The following is a 17,011-nucleotide window of genomic DNA, read 5'->3' as shown; positions in this document are numbered from 1 at the left end:
ATAAGAGACCCTTTGATCTCTAAGACTGAGTTAGGCGTGGTGTTCTTAGAGTTTCTATTCGTGAATCTCTGCTCTGATTAATTAAATGACAGATAGTCTATTATTCAGTTCTGCAAAGTCATACAGTTGCATTCCTTAAGATAATTATCTTTCAAAATCCCACGAAACCTAACCAGTTAAAGTTATTTCCCCGAAACTTGAATTTTGTCCTTTGCTACCTATTCCTTTTTATTGCTAAGTAAAGGATTACATTAAATTTCTAAATTTGAACACCTTTGTAATTTTTTTTATATAATTGAATTGTTCCTGAACTGTTTATTTTCCACTCAGTGAGGGTACAGGAAGATACTTAGCCAAGCTTCTCGCTTGTAATCTCATGTAATTTTCTTTAAAGATGGAATGTTATCCTGGTTTACAAACCAGTTAGGCATAGTGGAAAGAGCACAGGGTTTGGAGTCAGACATTGGTTCAAATCCTGGCTCTGTCAGTGTGTGACATTGTCGAAGTCACGTAATCTCAATACCTCAGTTTACCCTTCTGTAAATATGAGGTGCTATTTACCATGTTTAATAGTTGCAGAGTAAATGAATTTATAAATATATATAAAACACCTAGCAAATAATGGGAAATTCGAAAGGGTAGCTACTACTACTGTTATTTGTCACTAGACTAACAAAACTTCTGAGTACAGTTTTGATTATTTTGAAGTTCTGTTGTATTACCATGCAGCTGTTAAATAATTGTGTCCTTGATATGCTTGCATGTCATTGATGGATGAGAAATTATTACTCTAATATTTGAAAGGTGTTTGGGGGTTCATCAAGATGAGAGGTATGATAAATATAAGATGCCATGTTTTTACCTGTACTTTCTTCAGGGTATCCTGTCTTGGTAGTGAATGGAAGAGGGCCTGGTCTCTGGGGCAGTGCAGAAGGCACTTTCATCATCTCACTCACTGCAAATGTCATGTGAGGTTTCATGGAAGTATTAAGAGATCCAATTAAGAAGAATAGTTCTGAGTCTAAAGCAGCCCAGAGTGGCTTCTCTAGGGGAAACTCCCTGCTCAGCTGGTACGTTTGTGTTTGTCATTAGGGACACCTTGTATCCCAGGTGCCTGCCTTGAGACATCTGCCTGTACTGGCTTCATGTTACACACAAATCCACAGTTAATAACACTCCTAATGTTATTTATAGGCTTAGTTATGTTAATCAGATTGTTTCACTGAGTTCTTTCTCTTATTCTAGTGGCTGGTGGTTGTGGAAAGAGGAGGGGTTAGAATGGGAAGTTAAGTCTCAGTTTAAGGGAAGATTAGGTGTTATGCTATCATGCCTTGCTTTTCGCCTTTGTGCAGCCCTGAATCTGTGGAGGCTAGTCCAGCAGTTAATGAGAAGAGCGTGTATTCCACTCATAATTATGGGACCACTCAGAGGCATGGGTGTCGAGGACTGCCTTATGCTGTGAGTATGCATTTGTTTCTCTCCAGAGCAGTGATCTTCCTGGAGTGTAATCCATTCTTATACATTGTGACTTTCTTGCAATGTTTATATGCAGCATGACGAAGTTGCCCCTTTTGCACTTCCCTGCCTCCAGCGGACGTCTAGCCCTGCATCATTGTTCTTGTTTTTATGTCCCAGTTGACCTTGGCATTTTGTTTTATCACTTTCCTGGTTGAAGCCAAAAAACGAAGGGTACTACTTTCTTCTTTCTTTCCATATGTACCATACTTTAGGGGAGAGAGGGGCCAGTGTTTGGACACTGTTGATTTAAAAAATCTTATTTTCAGGATCATAATTACGGAGCCCCTCCTCCTCCGACACCTCCTGCTTCTCCCCCTGTCCAGACGATCATCCCTCGTTCTGACCTGAACGGCCTGCCGTCACCCGTAGAGGAACGCTGTGGAGACAGCCCGAACTCGGAAGGAGAGACTGTTCCTACCTGGTGTCCTTGTGGTCTTTCTCAGGATGGCTTCCTTCTCAACTGTGACAAGTGCAGGTAAGATCACGTTCCTTCGAAGTTCGAGCCTGGGTTGCTGGGTTTAGGGTTTCTTACTAGTAGGGAAAAGCTCAAAGTATTCTTTCTTGTGTTTGTTAATGTAGATGTTCCTTAGTGCTCCTTGGCTCGAATTCTCTGCACTAGGTGAGAATTGCTGACAACAAGGAAGGAGAGATTGATGTTAAAGCTATTGAATTTGATATGAAATTTAATGTCCTGGAAACTTTGGGTAGGTGGGAGGAATGGGGTAGTGTATGCAGAGACACTTCTCCCGTGTGTGATGATGTGCTACTTTAAGTTTGTTTTCCCTCTTTAGGGGAATGAGCAGGGGGAAGGTTATTAGACTTCATCGGCGGAAGCAGGACAACATATCAGGTGAGCAAAAGATGGGTGAGGCCCATATTTTGACCTAATAGTTTGTATTTTAAGTATTTGTCTCAGGAATCCCCCCCGTAAGTTCCCATGGTCCCTAGATCTTTTCGTGGAGCTAGAAATCCTCTCAAGACCACTGTAATTCTCTTTTTGTGAATTAAATGTATCCATAAACAACATTTTAGGCCTGTAGCAATCAAAATATGCCTTGTGAGCAGAAATAAAGTAGGTTCTTTTTCTCTGTTACACATTGAGGCAATGGAGCTTGGGGACTGGGTATGTGGAGAGAAATATATACGATGTAGAACAAGATTTATATGCTATTGCCAGTGATCCAGAAAGAATCTTGTTTTCATATGGAAGGTGGGTATTTAGGTTGTTCTACAGATCATAGAATTGATAGAAGTAATGACTTACCGACTATGAGCTGGACCTAAAGGAAGGAATAAGCTGTTTTTAATGCAGTGTCAAGACTATTTGTACAATGTGAACTATGAAATAATCTTTTTTTCAGGTGGGGATAGCAGTGCAACAGAAAGCTGGGATGAGGAGCTTTCTCCTTCCACTGTGTTGTATACAGCAACACAGCACACACCTACAAGCATCACCTTAACTGTTAGAAGAACCAAACCCAAGAAGCGGAAAAAGAGTCCAGAAAAGGGTCGTACAGCACCAAAGACAAAGAAAATCAAGGTATGGAGGGTAAAAGTGTCTTAAATAGAAATATGTCTGATGAAATAGCTCAAATTTTGGACCAAGAATGCACCAAAATTCTTTTAAGAAGTTTGATCCAGATGTTTGAAGGGCCACTTTTGCTCTACTTGCAAAAATCGGCTAATCTGTGTTGTGAACATGTAGACCAACCTCTTCTGCCACTCCATACCATCACAACTGGCACAAAGTTTCTTCTCCTCCAAGCCCCATCCCAGGTATGAAATCCCAGCCCCACCCGGCATAAGCCCATATATGCTGCAGCCTCCAGTATAGGCTTCCACTATCCTTACAGTATCTCCCTGCCTCCTCAATCCCAAAGCAGTCTGAAATTCTTGTCCTGGTACGTGCCCACCTCATGTTGTTTAGGTTGATTGTTTTCCTTGTTTCAAAAAAATCAAGAAACATCTCTTGAATGGTCTAGGCTTCCTCAGTGTGTTGTGGTCACTTTCCTGTATTCTCAATTAAAAAGTCTCCAGGAGAAACTTCTTCTGTTGTGTTCTTTCTTCCCCATCACGGCAACTTTGTTGCTCCTAGGTGACTTGCCCACCCCTTGTTAAGGGGATTGGTCTTTGTTTCCTTCTTAATTTCAAAACTGGTAAATCTGCAACCTTACTTAAGGGTTGGTGTTTACTTTTTCTTTTAGTGTCAGGGGTACGTATAGGATTTAAGTGATGCATGCTCTTCCCCGTTAATTACTTAGTTCCACAGTGGGAAGTACTGGAATTAGCCTGAGTTCACTGGCTTTGAGCTACCCCTATTCTTGATAATAGTGTGGGGGATTCAATTGTATTTGTTACCTAGGGGAAAGGGGACAGACTAGAATACTAGTTGTTACCTTAGTTTTAGTCTCAGATAGGTATAACTGTCATTCTTGGTACCAAGTTTTGTTTTGTTCTACTTGTTTTCCTCTTTGGGATAGGCATTTCGAGAGGGATCCCGGAAGTCCTTGCGGATGAAGGTAAGGGGTATTCTTCCCTGATGCTGTGTTTTACTTCACTGTGATCTTGCATTTTGGTCAGCTTCTTTTCTGACATTGATGGTCTGGGAATCTTTGATCTCTGCTTTTCGTTAGTTTGTAATTGTTGCCATTCAGTTTTCATAGAGCCTTTCTCCAAAGTAGATTTTCTTGGCCATTTTGTGAAATATTTTCCCTTTCTGTAATCAGCCTTCATTTATTGGTTTTTCATTAGCTGCTTTTCTGGGGGGATAAGTGACATTTTACCAAACAAAATGAGGTTGATGTGTTCTATCATTGTGTTTGGCCTCAACCGCTGGACTGAGGTTTCTGTGGTGATAACAGGATCTCTTGTGTACCCATCCTAGTGCCATGGAGTCTTTAACCACCAGTTGGAGGGATAATTTTCATCAATAGGAAAGTAGTATTATTTATTGATAGGAATTACTCTTGTTGGAATTACTTACTTTTGAACTGTTTTTTCCTGGCATATCTTTTTGGTATAGAAGATTCAGATGGTGCTAATGTGTTTCTTTTCTTCACTTATCGAATAAAAGAGCTTATGAGGCATGATTTTGGAGAATAGAGAAATTATGTGCAATGGACTTTGAGGTACTGGGTGATAAAAACAGTTTGCTTGAAGGAGATTTGATACACTGTTTGGTATCTTCCTTTACCAATGTATATATAGGACGACAGCATACCTCCCAAACTATTACTTAGGGCTTCAAAGTATTTAATTAGAATTAAGATCTATTTTAATTCTATAAGTATTTGTATTTGTAAATGTGTAAATGATGTAAAAGCAGGATCTTTCCTATTGACGGTATACAACTGTATGGCATAAACATTAAAATCTTTTAGTGAGGATAAGCTTTACTAGGTTTTTTTTTATATATATGGAGCACCGATATGACGTTAACAAAGATCACAGGTGGCACTTTAAAATTTGAAGGCCTCACCTTGCATATACCTGTAAACAGACTTGTACGTATCTGTAAAAGAGGAGGGAGAGGACTTAGAGCCCAAGGCCATCAGAGTCCTGAGAGGTCTTGGAACACAACTTTATTTTTATTTATTTTTTATTTATTTTTGCTAAACCTGTCTTCTGTAAGGGGCCACATTTGCTTTAACTGCCCCTTTATTTTTGTCTCCTTTACTTACATGGGACCTTAAATAGGCTTAGGGAACACACAGTACTCATCCCAGCTGCAAAGCTCTTTTCTCTTTTCTCAGCTATTGTAACTTGCCTCTAGATGTTTGAAATGTTTTAAAAGCTGTTGACTGGTTCTCCTAGAAAACTACCCATAAACCCCAAATATTGCTTGCTGTTTTAAAATGTTGATAGATAACCCCATAGACTTGTTAAAATTTAGACAATAAAAGAAATACTATTTGGTTTATTTTAATTCTCATTAGAATTTTAAATTGAGTTACAAATTTTGTACTCAGAATTTATCAGTAAGAACTCCACCAAAGATTTGGTTGAGAGCCATTAGAATGGGAAGAATTTATCATTTGGATTTTTAATCCCAAAGTCAAAAGCTTCTCTGCTAGAAACTACTCTAAACCAGAATTTCTTCAGCCTCGACACTGTTGACATTTTGAACCAAGTAATTTCTGGCAGGGAGCTGGTGGGAGCTGTCCTGGGCATTATAGGCTGTTTAGCAGCATCCCTGGCATCTACCCATTAGGTGCCAGTGACACACAGGTATGATAATAAAAAGTGACTTCAGCTACTGCCAAATGTCTCCCTGGGAGCAAATCACCTGTGGTTGAGAGCCACTGCTCTAACCCACTGAGATGGGGTCGCCAGGACACAGAAGAATGGGACAGCAGAATAGACAGTTGTATTAATGAATAACAGCTAATACTGTGGCAAAGGCTTCCAATATATATTACGTTTAATACAAGTTTAGTGATCACTACTGGATGCTTAAACTTGGGAATACTATTTGGGTTCCCCCAATCCTCAGTCTCCTAAGTACTCTAAAGTCTCGAGTTTTGCACTTTTCTTTTGCTCATCTATTACTGACATCTCAAGCCAGATGATATTGTGTTCTCAGTGTGTTGGCCTTAGGTGTTTCTTAGATCCCTTTGTTTATTGCTCAGTCTTTTGGACTCTGGTGAGAAATGTAGAAAACAATGGTGTTAATTTTGTCCTTTCCTGTTTCTTGGGGAAAGGATGGTAGACAATAGTCAATACCAGTGACACAAAAGTGAAAGAAAGAAATCGTTATAATAGGCATAAATATTTTCTGTATCATTCATGGAGAGTATATTTAATTTTCTTATGCCCGTTTTTGCAAATTTTGTGTGGACGTAGATTTCTAAGTAGCTTTGGTACTATACTGTCTTTCCCTTTTAGTCATCACTAGTATGACATCATCACTTTGGGTGTTTGTTTTGTTTTCTGATGATACCTTAAGTCTTGAGCACCATGGAGGGGAACATGTGTCAGACTTAAGCTCTGTCTCTATAGTTCAAGCACATATGAACTATCTGTTTAGGATGATGAAACGTTTCTGAGTTATAATCTTTTCTCAGTACTGTTACCATAGAGGGCAGTGGTTTTCCTAGAGAAGTATATCAAAATACCTCTCAGAATTTTCTACACTCCACCTATCCACCTCCTCCCCTCACCTCACCTCTTCAGAGTGTGGCTATTTAAACTGTCGAAAATAGAGTGTTAGAAGGATACACTTCAGAATGATAACTTTTTCTATGGGAGGTGAGATTATGGGTTATTGTGTATTTGGGTCACATGTATATTTAGAATGAAACTGTATTAATTGTATAATGAAAAAAATAAGTCGCATAGAAACAAAAACATTCTCCTGGAGAGAAGTAAAATAATACCAGTTTGGGCTGACACACAAATGCAGATATTCAAGAAGTATTGAAATTAAAGCAATGTGATATTTTGAGGGGTCTCTTGTTCTCTTTTATGAAAATTTTCTCGTGAACTTGGTATCATCTGATAAGAACAGAATTTATTTTTATTACTTAAAAATAGTCATAAAATCAGTAATGGGATGGAACTACAATCCAGATTAATTTCTCCCTTTATAAATGAGGAAACTGAGCTTTTCTAAGAAGTTGTTCAAGGCCTCCCTGCTCATGGGTAGTGAAACCATGGCAGAAACCAGATCCCCTGACTCCAGGCCATTGCTCTTTTATGCCACACCAACTGCCACGCGAAAACTCAGCCTGTTTCCCCCTCCCGTTTTTATTCATGGACTCCGCTAACCTACCTGACCTTTGTTCTCTACAGAATTCGCCTTCTGAAGCACAGAATTTAGATGAGAATACAACTGAGGGATGGGAAAATCGGATACGACTATGGACTGATCAGTATGAAGAAGCTTTCACTAATCAGTACAGTGCAGACGTACAGAACGCCCTTGAGCAACATCTACATTCTAGCAAGGAGTTTGTCGGCAAGCCTGCTATTTTAGACACTATCAATAAGACTGAGTTGGCCTGTAATAATACAGTTATTGGTTCCCAAATGCAGGTAAGAATCAAAGGATTAATACTTTAAGTAGTTGAGATTTTAAGAACACAGGAAGAGAGCGTATGTGGGAATTACCATTTCATTCAAATGTACAAGGCTTTAGAATAAGAAATTATTTGCTATTGAGCATCTTAAACCAAAAGCAGGTTACAAAAACTGGAAACTACCCAGATACATATTTTTAAGTTATATTAATTAAAAATAGATAAATTAGGATAGGAAATTTATACACCCTCAATAGGAATTATTAAGATTAATAGAAAGCTAAGCTTGTTTTTTCTCATTCTTACGTTAGACATAGAGCAACTAAAATCTTAATCATATGGTTTTCTTTGACCTTTTCTTGCCTTGGGGAGGAGGGTGGTGACAGGTGCACTAGATGTTTGTTTCCTAATACTGAGTTTTTATCAAATTTAAATTTTTCTGATCATTGAGCTAAATAACATATATAAATAAGACCTAAAAACATTAGTGTCTTTTCCTCAATTAGGAAGTATTTTTAGTGTTTGTTAAGCTGCTGTTGCAATTGTCTAATGTTAATACTCTGGTTTTATGCAGCTACAGTTGGGAAGAGTCACTCGTGTTCAAAAGCACCGGAAGATCCTGAGGGCTGCAAGAGATTTGGCTTTGGACACTCTTATAATAGAATATCGAGGGAAAGTCATGTTACGACAGCAATTTGAGGTCAATGGGCATTTCTTCAAAAAGTAAGAACATCATTTATTGAGCAGTGAGGGCTAACGTGGGCCTGGCTGAGCAGTATGACTGTAAAAATTATCCTGGTTGATAGGATGCTCTTGGGAAAGATTGCAGCTCAAATAAACTCACGCTCATCTGCTATTTCTAGAGAAGTGCAAATAAATTTGCAGATTGTTTAATGTATAAAGTGGTGATGACTCCTTTCCAAGCCAAGCATTCCTTGCTTTGTGCTTATTCTTTAATCAACAGCAGACAAGCATGCGATGTTTTCCAAGTTTAGGCATTGCAAAGGATTGCTGCTGCTTCTGTCAGCATATGCTTCATATTTGAAGTCATGGGGTGGCTTTTTTATTTGTGTTGAGAATTACAGGAATCTTATTATATCCCTAGACCATATCCCTTTGTGCTCTTCTACTCAAAATTCAATGGTGTAGAGATGTGTGTGGATGCACGTACTTTCGGTAATGATGCTCGGTTCATCAGAAGATCATGTACACCAAATGCAGAGGTAAGATTTCTGTAGCAACTTCTCTCTGAATGGGACCACCAAAGAACAAGTCTACTGAAGAAGCAGTCTGAAAATTTCACTCAGATTAAGGTCTGTAGATAATGGTTATGATCTTTCATTTAAGAGACAAAAAAAATGTTATGATGGCTTATATTCTGACAGAACTTGGGGGGAGGGAGCAAGTTAGCATTTTCTAAAAAGAGCTAGACTGGATAAAAAGTCGATGAGGTTATATTAAAGAAGTTTCCATATAATAGAAGAATATGTCATTGGGACCAAACTAATCTGTGTAGTTACAGTTTTAGATTTTTAGGTAATAGTAAGAGAGATTCTAGACATTTCTAGAATTGATTACTTAGTGCATAATCAGTGTAACCATATCAAATGCAGCAAGAAAAGCTACAGAGCTTTTATTACAAGCTAAGGAATTTTAATTCTGTGAAAACAGCTTAAAGATGTAGAGCAGCGACCTTACACTGATTTCTAACATCTCAAGGTTTATTTATTGAAGACACATAAATTTTCAAATAATTACTATATAATAGTTTCAAATGAAATGATGGAGTTAAATAACAGATTATTATAACGATAAGTGGGGAGAAATTATTGGATAAAAGGCTTTCTCCTTCTTTTGGAGAGTTCCTGGTCTTTATGGTAAGAATGAACCATACGCCTTGTTCACTCAGGTGCGACATATGATTGCAGACGGAATGATTCACCTGTGTATCTATGCTGTGTCTGCCATCACCAAGGATGCCGAGGTCACCATAGCATTTGATTATGAGTATAGTAACTGGTAAGACCTCTAAAACCTTTCCTAACGTGAATGGCCTTGTCTTACATGTTAAGCTATTGAGTCTGCTTTTGTTATTGAGTCTGCTTTTGTTCCTTACCATTTCTGTCTTTGTTTAGCTAGTCTTTTCATGAGTGTCTTTTCATTTCCTGCCTAGAAGTTGTGGAGGGAAAGACAGACTTAGGGCATTTTGTGTTTTTGTTTAGTTTAGTTTTAGAGGCATAAGTATATAGTATGACACTGTTCACCAGTCTCCCAACCAAGGGTATTTTGGCTGACTCCTCTATAGCAAGAATAGCAAAAAGGGGATGTAAAGACACTCTTAGAAATTGCAGTAGCATCTGTTATGCACACAGCACTTGTGCCAGGGACCATATAGAATGAGAATTTAAAGATTCACCCACCCCATCCACTCAAACCATGTAATCTAGTTATATATGACAATGCAGAAAAACATAGAGCAAGTCACAGATGAATGGGTTTTGTAAAATGGATGCTTTTTCTCCCTGGTTCCTTTTAGGTTAAAAATGTTGTGTGGTAAATCGATGTTCAACACATGGTACAAGAAGAAACTATATTAATAATAAGTAGGAAATGAGTAGGTAAAAGTGAGCATATGGTGAAGGTAGGCAGAAGAAAAGTATGACCACTTTAGACTGTCACTGATTTACTGCCCACTAAATAGCATAAAAACAGTTGGGAGAATGGGATTTAGTGGGGGCTTTATTTCCTTTCCACCTACTGTATGTAGGGAAAGAATTGGGGTTATATAGAGAAACACAGAACGTTGAAAGTATTCATAGAACTCTCGTATATCTCTGTTTAAGTTTTTCAAAGATAATTCCCAAGGAAATTATTGTACTAATATTTCAAGAGAATGACTGGATAATATAACTGAACTTCAAGAGGACTGACACAGGCCCTTTTGGTTGTTTCTTTGGAGCAGTAATTATAAAGTGGACTGCGCATGTCACAAGGGGAACCGGAATTGCCCTATACAGAAAAGGAATCCCAGTGCTGTAGAACTGCCACTCCCACCCCCTCCAAGCCTACCCATCATCGGAGCAGAGACAAGGCGGAGAAAGGCACGGCGGAAAGAGCTAGAGATGGAGCAGCAGAATGAGGCTCCAGAAGAGGATAGCAACCCACCACCAGAACAAGTTTCTGAGAAAGTGACCGTATCCAGTGACCATGAGGTAATCTCCCTGGGCCAGAGGTTGTTGCTATGGTACTGATCCTCTCCAAATGAAGAAGATCCTGGGTTGCCACATATGTTTTATGTAGGGAATCTATTGTAACACTTAATGCCCTTCATATCAAGGTGGGTGCTTGATTATTCATTCTCTCTTTTTTTTAATGTCAAGAACATCCTTTTGGCTACTTGCCAGTCTCAGTCGAGAGAATGGGGCTTATCATCTGTGTTTACCATGTGGCCCCACATGAGTAACACTATAAAGCACTAAAAATTGTTTCTAGAGAGTTTTAAGCTTCCAGAGGAAAAAAACATTGATTTTTCGTTGAGCTTAAAAGTACAGCTAAATATTGCTTCTATCTTAAAGGAAATAGACAATCCAGAAGAAAAAGCAGAAGAGAAAGAAGAGGTTACAGATGACCAGGAGAACCCAGCTCATAGCAGGAGGGTGGGTACCTTCTAACATCTTTTTGTTCCTGCTGACTCCTGCTACCTGCAGCATGTGAAGCCCTTCTCTTCTGCGTTTGCATCGTCTCATTTCTTTGACAGCATACTGTACCATCACCTGCAGGTTACAGTTTGGACTTTTTCTACAAAGTACATTTCATTGTGTTTTTTTTTTTTTTCTTTTTTTGGTTTTCACAGACACACACATAGTGGTCTGATAGTCACTGTTATCTGATGGTGGTCTTAAGAGGCTTCTTAGAAACACTTTCATTTCCAAAACACTGCCTAGTAAAAACAAAATGCCTCTTTTGGGGCTGTTTGATCTGACTTAGGAAGTTCCAAAGTTTGCGTGAGTTTTTGCATTTAAAAATCCCTATCAGTCATGTGGATTCAGAAAGTCTCCTTTTTTACTAAAACCATCCATGTTTATTTTGGTCCCTGAGAAGTTCAAGAAATTCTGCTTGGTTATTTTTGAACTCTGAAAAAGCAGAGAAATATTTGTTTCAATGGCTATTTTTCTTTCATATTAAAGTTTTAGAACAGTTGGCCTTCTTTGAAAGTTCAAGTTTGACCTTGCCTTCCTTTACAACTCTAAAACTTAAATGAAATACTTTCTTTTTAGTTTTTATCTTTTGTTCTCCAAGATATATGTGTCATCTTACTGGTAGTTTTTATAAATGTCTATAAATTTTTATTAATACTTTTGAAAAGCTGTCCCCTCTTCCTGGTAAGGCTTCCTTCTATGCTAACGCTGTTTCTTTTTAGACCCGGGAAGACAGGAAGGTTGAAGCCATCATGCATGCTTTTGAAAACTTAGAGAAAAGAAAGAAGCGGCGGGATCAGCCCTTGGAGCAAAGCAACTCTGACGTCGAGGTTACTACCCCCACTTCAGAGATGCCTATGGGGGAAGAGACAAAAACTGAAGCTCCTGAATCTGAAGTTAGCAACTCTGCTTCAAACGTGGCCATCCCAAGCACTCCGCAGAGTGTTGGAGTGAACACCCGGAGGTCTTCCCAAGCTGGGGTAAGAGGTTTGAAAAGAGTTCATGCCTTCAACATCCTTGCTTCTGCTAATATCAGTTACGTCTTTTGGAATGGTTAAAATCTGCGTTTTCATCTTTGCCTTATATTTCAATAAGGCCATTTTCATCTGCTGATATTGTGGGATTCAGGGATACAGAATTGGAATGACTAGACACTTTTAGATTAGAATGGAATTTCATACTGTTGCTGCCAGATAGACTGTTGGTGGTGAGTTCATAACATTCATTTGGTTTCTCTTTTGGCCCTTCTGTCTAGCACAGTTACCTCACCTTTCATAGGATTTTCAGAATAAAGTCATCTTTCCCTTCCCTACCTTAGCCATGAATTCTAAAACTTCAGTGTCCAGGAAAGAAACAAAAGGAAGAATTACCTTCTTTGCGAGGAACCCTAAAATTAGGTGGCTACCTTCACCTGACTTTTGACCTAGGTTATAAATACTTATGAGAAAAAGAAGTACCTAACTGAATCATCTACCTACAGCCTCTTTAGCTAATTTAAATGTGTACATTTTTGTAAGGATTACATTTGTTACTAGTTTTTCTAAATACTCTTTTCACCAGTAAACATTCAAAATACTTAAAGTGAATAGGAAAATGGATAGAATGTTTGCTGATAAGAAATTTCTGATAAGCATTTTACTCTGCTGTTGTTACAGGATATTGCTGCAGAAAAACCGGTCCCCAAACCACCTCCAGCAAAGCCTTCTAGGCCCCGACCGAAGAGTCGAATTTCTCGGTATCGGACCAGTTCAGCCCAAAGACTAAAGCGTCAAAAGCAGGCCATTGCACAGCAGGCAGAGTTGTCACAAGCTGCCTTGGAAGAGGGAGGAAATAACAGCTCAGTAACTCCTACTGAAGCTGGAAGTATAGACAGTTCAGGAGAAAACAGGCAATTAACAGGGTCTGACCCAACAGTGGCATCAGTGGCTGGATCCCATGTCAACCGTGCTGCATCTAAATACCCCAAAACCAAAAAGGTAAGTCACAAGTACATCTTCATAAGTCTAGTCTGGCAAGGGCTGTGTTAGTAACGTGAGAGGACCTGTAATTCCCTAGAAAAAAACAAATACTCTAAGTATTATTAAATTGAAAGTTTTCGATAAAATGCTTTGCCATAGAGGGCTGAAGCTGTCTTACTACCATGCTTTTGTTCCCATAGTTTTTAGGCAGAGCTAAATTGCTGATACCTGGAATTATTCCTACCCTTAATGGTCACAGAGAGGGTGAGGGAAGACATCCTTGCGTTCTGAATGCCCAATTCATACTCTGTGCAGCTGCAATATCTACCTTTGTCCTAGTTTCTAGATGAACTTTGTCTTTGTGAGCTGCTTTACATCTGCAGCATCAACTAATGAGCCCTTTTTTACCTTAGTATCTAGTTACAGAATGGTTGAATGACAAAGCAGAGAAGCCAGAATGCCCTGTTGAGTGCCCTTTACGTATCACCACGGACCCAACTGTACTGGCAACGACCCTGAACATGTTACCCGGTCTTATCCATTCCCCGTTAATTTGCACCACCCCCAAACACTACATTCGCTTTGGCTCACCTTTTATCCCTGAGAGGCGTCGAAGGCCCCTTCTGCCTGATGGCACATTCAGCTCCTGTAAAAAGGTACGTCTGTTATTTTTAACCTAGGATGCCTGTAATCACGACATATGTAACATTCTCTAGATAGCCACACTCTGCCCATGTGAGTTTATTATGAGTTAGTTCAACCATGAATACAATGCATCAAGAGGCAGAGGGACTAAGGTGGGATGTATACTGCATTTTGGGTGCTCAATTTGTTAGTATTCACCGTTGTCTTTTCTGAGAGCCCTTGAAGTTACTGAGTTGAGAGCACACAGCATTTGATGCCTGGGTAGGGAGGGATGTTTTGTGTGTAGTCTTGTGGTATTGGTTAAAATGTCCATTCGTGATTATTGAGTGAGATTGGGCCCCAGGTACTCTAGAGCACTGTTGCATAAGTAAAAAATGATCAAATTGTGTTTTAAATTAATTCAGTCACTATTATCATTTGAATACAAGTAGAGGACATTCTATTACAATTGGCATAATTCCTGTTCCTTGATCAAATGACAAGTTGGACTATTTATCCCCTAGTGAATATGGAACCAGCTGTAAAATTCATTCTCTCTCTCTTTCTCTGTGTCTCTCCTCTCTCTAGTTACATACTGTTTTTGGATCTAGTGGCAGTGTTTGATGGTTGTTTTTGGAATGTTCTTTCTTAATTTCCAGAAGCCCTGAATATTTTCCAAAGGTGCCTCTCAGGAATAGATCACTCCCTCAGACTAATGTCGTTTTGTGTTTCTATAAGTGTAGGACACCCTTTCATTTGGTCTTCCTTTGAGATAGAGTCTGTTCCCTGGAACACCCTTTTCTCTTATCCTCAGATCTGGATTCAGGCTGCCTTCCTCAGTGTCTGCCATTGCCCTCCTCCACTGGCATCACGTACATGAGGATGCTGCATGTAGATTATTTGATGTGATGAAGTCTCCAACTCCAGGCAGGTCTTCCCTGACTCCTCCAAACTTAAAGCTTTTCTCTTTCCCCAAAGAGCAGAAAGTATTTCTTGGGGGGAGGGGGCATGAAAGATGAGCCAGAGTGGTGTGGGATATGGAGGGGAGGGCGACAGGGATCTGCGCACAGCCGAAGGGCCCTACCACGGAATGAGCCACACACAATGGAGAACATCTTTCCTAATTGCACATCTTACCTAAATATTTGAATCACTTACTGGTTCACTTGGGAAGTTCACAAGTAGAAGAACTCCTAAAGAGAAATTTGACCTTGAGATCTTTGCCACAAGGGTTTGTAGATAATGCAATACAAAAAACATTCAGGTGTCAGAAATGAAAACTTTCTTAAGAAAAACATAGACTAGAAATCTGCCTAGGTGATAAAGGAAGGTTGGGTCGCTGGGGATACTTTCTTATACCAAGCCACTTATCTTGGATCTTAGAGATTATCTGAGAAGGGGAAAAAAATGTTTGCCATTTAATGAGCATTATGGTTAACCATATTCTATAATAGAGAGTTGTATTAACTCTGGTATGATATGCAAAACTAACTTTCCTATTGTATTTAGCTCAGTCCCTTATTAAGAGTAACAGCTCAAAATCTTAACTACATTTTCAGAGTAGTATTGAACGATTAGAGAAAGTGTAGATATGGTCTTTAGTTTGGAGGAGCAAGTCAAGAGATGGCTTAACATATATGAAAGAAACTTTTCTGTCTTTGGCTGGACACACTATTGGATATCTAAGCATGTTAACTGTTGAAGCATCTTATCAAACCAGATAGAATCTCCTATTTTGGTCCTTTACCAAGGGTAGACAATTACTTAGTACAGATTAATAGTGAGGTCTGAATTGTAAATAATATTGATTACCCTCTTGAAACTTGTCTTAATCATTCTGATGCGGGATTATGATCTTTCTATTCCCATCTTGCTTTTCCAACTAGCAGAGTCCTATGAAAACAAAAAATGTGTGTGAATATGACTTCAAATCACTTCTTAGAGCTCTTTTTACTGTTATGTTTAGAACTTGTATCTATAGCTCATCTTTGTATCTCCACTGGCAACAGATAGAAATTTTGTTTAACTCATGTCCATGTTATATTCTCCAAATGTGTCTGACCATCCTTAGTCTTGTTTTACATGGGCTCTACTCAGACACTTGCATCTATATGTGTCCTACCTGTCTTCCAGGAGTTCAGGCTACGTATGTTGAATTATCAAAGCAAAAATATCTGACTTAAATTGGGTCTTGTTTGAGTTTAGATCTGAATTGTTTAAGTTTAAATTACAGCTTTAAGATTTGCTGTTACCATATCAAGGTTATATTATAAAACCAGAATGTAGCTTATTATGGGGCAAAGCTAGTGAAATTGGGTCTTTTATGTAGAAATTGAACTTAGCTTTATCCTGGGTGGGAATGGATGGAAGAGACTTATTTGTAGATTGGATAGAGAGTATTCATTCTAGTACAGGACCTAAGATTTCCATGTTAAACAAAATTGTAATAAGTGTCTAAAGATCCTTCAGAGACGGATATAAGAAAAGAGAAAAACCATCCTCCATGGAATTAGTTAGAACAGTGTGTATTCTTAATCGGCCTACTGTTTCCTATCTAAATAAAGGAGGTAAAGGCCTTATAAGTTTAAATACAGTGTAAAGTTGCATGTGTATATTTGTGCCCAGATTCTTACAGTATTTCACAGAACATTTTATGATGTCCCTGGAGTTTCTAAAGTAAATTGAATCATAGTTTTTAAAAAGCATGTTACGGTATGTATATCTTTTGTTGAGTCTTGCTTCAATTCTTACTTTAGAATGAAAGCCTTTATAAGTGGCTAAGAAGTCTTTTGGTAGTGTGCCTCCTCGTCCTCTCTAAACCTTCTCTAAACTTACCTGTAGGCATAATATGTGTGGAATATTTGGTCTTCCAGATTTCTTAGATTACCGTCCTGACTGAAAATGAAACACTGTGTTTTGCATTGTTATTTCATTGTATACACTGGAGAGTTATTACTCTGTGTATCTCTATACACAGCATTAAAATTTGGCTGAACAAGTCCTCACTGAACATGTGTGCCCAGTTCTGTGCTACAAGCTGTCTTCACATACTTTATCTCGTTTAGCCTATATGACATCTCTGTGAAGTTGGGAATATTGGCTTCAATTTACAGATCAGAAGCTTTGGCTCAGAAGGGTTCAGTAACTTGTCTGGAGTTAGGCAGCTAGTGAAAGGCACAGCCAAGTTTCAGCCCAG

The 17,011-nt window shown here is 38.8% G+C and overlaps 1 protein-coding gene across 17 annotated transcripts in view; it reads left to right on the top strand.

The window, feature by feature from the left end:
* Nucleotides 1-17,011, top strand: part of SETD5 (SET domain containing 5) — a 74,269-nt gene that overhangs the window by 36,851 nt on the left and 20,407 nt on the right. For 3 of the 17 annotated variants that reach the window (XM_019748263.2, XM_019748267.2, XM_019748262.2), the window contains 15 exons: nt 878-1,070; nt 1,353-1,458; nt 1,785-1,993; nt 2,310-2,368; nt 2,880-3,058; nt 3,999-4,037; nt 7,309-7,551; nt 8,110-8,258; nt 8,641-8,758; nt 9,445-9,554; nt 10,498-10,747; nt 11,111-11,191; nt 11,956-12,213; nt 12,889-13,209; nt 13,605-13,847. In XM_019748263.2, the coding sequence (XP_019603822.1) occupies nt 979-1,070; nt 1,353-1,458; nt 1,785-1,993; nt 2,310-2,368; nt 2,880-3,058; nt 3,999-4,037; nt 7,309-7,551; nt 8,110-8,258; nt 8,641-8,758; nt 9,445-9,554; nt 10,498-10,747; nt 11,111-11,191; nt 11,956-12,213; nt 12,889-13,209; nt 13,605-13,847 (2,457 nt within the window). In that variant the 5' untranslated portion in view covers nt 878-978. Of the gene's footprint in view, nt 1-877; nt 1,071-1,352; nt 1,459-1,485; nt 1,690-1,784; nt 1,994-2,097; nt 2,138-2,309; nt 2,369-2,879; nt 3,059-3,998; nt 4,038-7,308; nt 7,552-8,109; nt 8,259-8,640; nt 8,759-9,444; nt 9,555-10,497; nt 10,748-11,110; nt 11,192-11,955; nt 12,214-12,888; nt 13,210-13,604; nt 13,848-17,011 lie in introns of those variants that run through there. The other 14 variants (XM_074313043.1, XM_074313040.1, XM_074313039.1 and 11 more) reach the window with 10 other exon arrangements.

This window comes from Rhinolophus sinicus, linkage group LG10 (genome assembly GCF_036562045.2).
Source record: "Rhinolophus sinicus isolate RSC01 linkage group LG10, ASM3656204v1, whole genome shotgun sequence".
In the NCBI taxonomy this organism is placed as follows: domain Eukaryota; kingdom Metazoa; phylum Chordata; class Mammalia; order Chiroptera; family Rhinolophidae; genus Rhinolophus; species Rhinolophus sinicus.
Note: the sequence above shows the minus strand (reverse complement) of the source record. Positions and strands in the feature narration are given on the sequence as shown.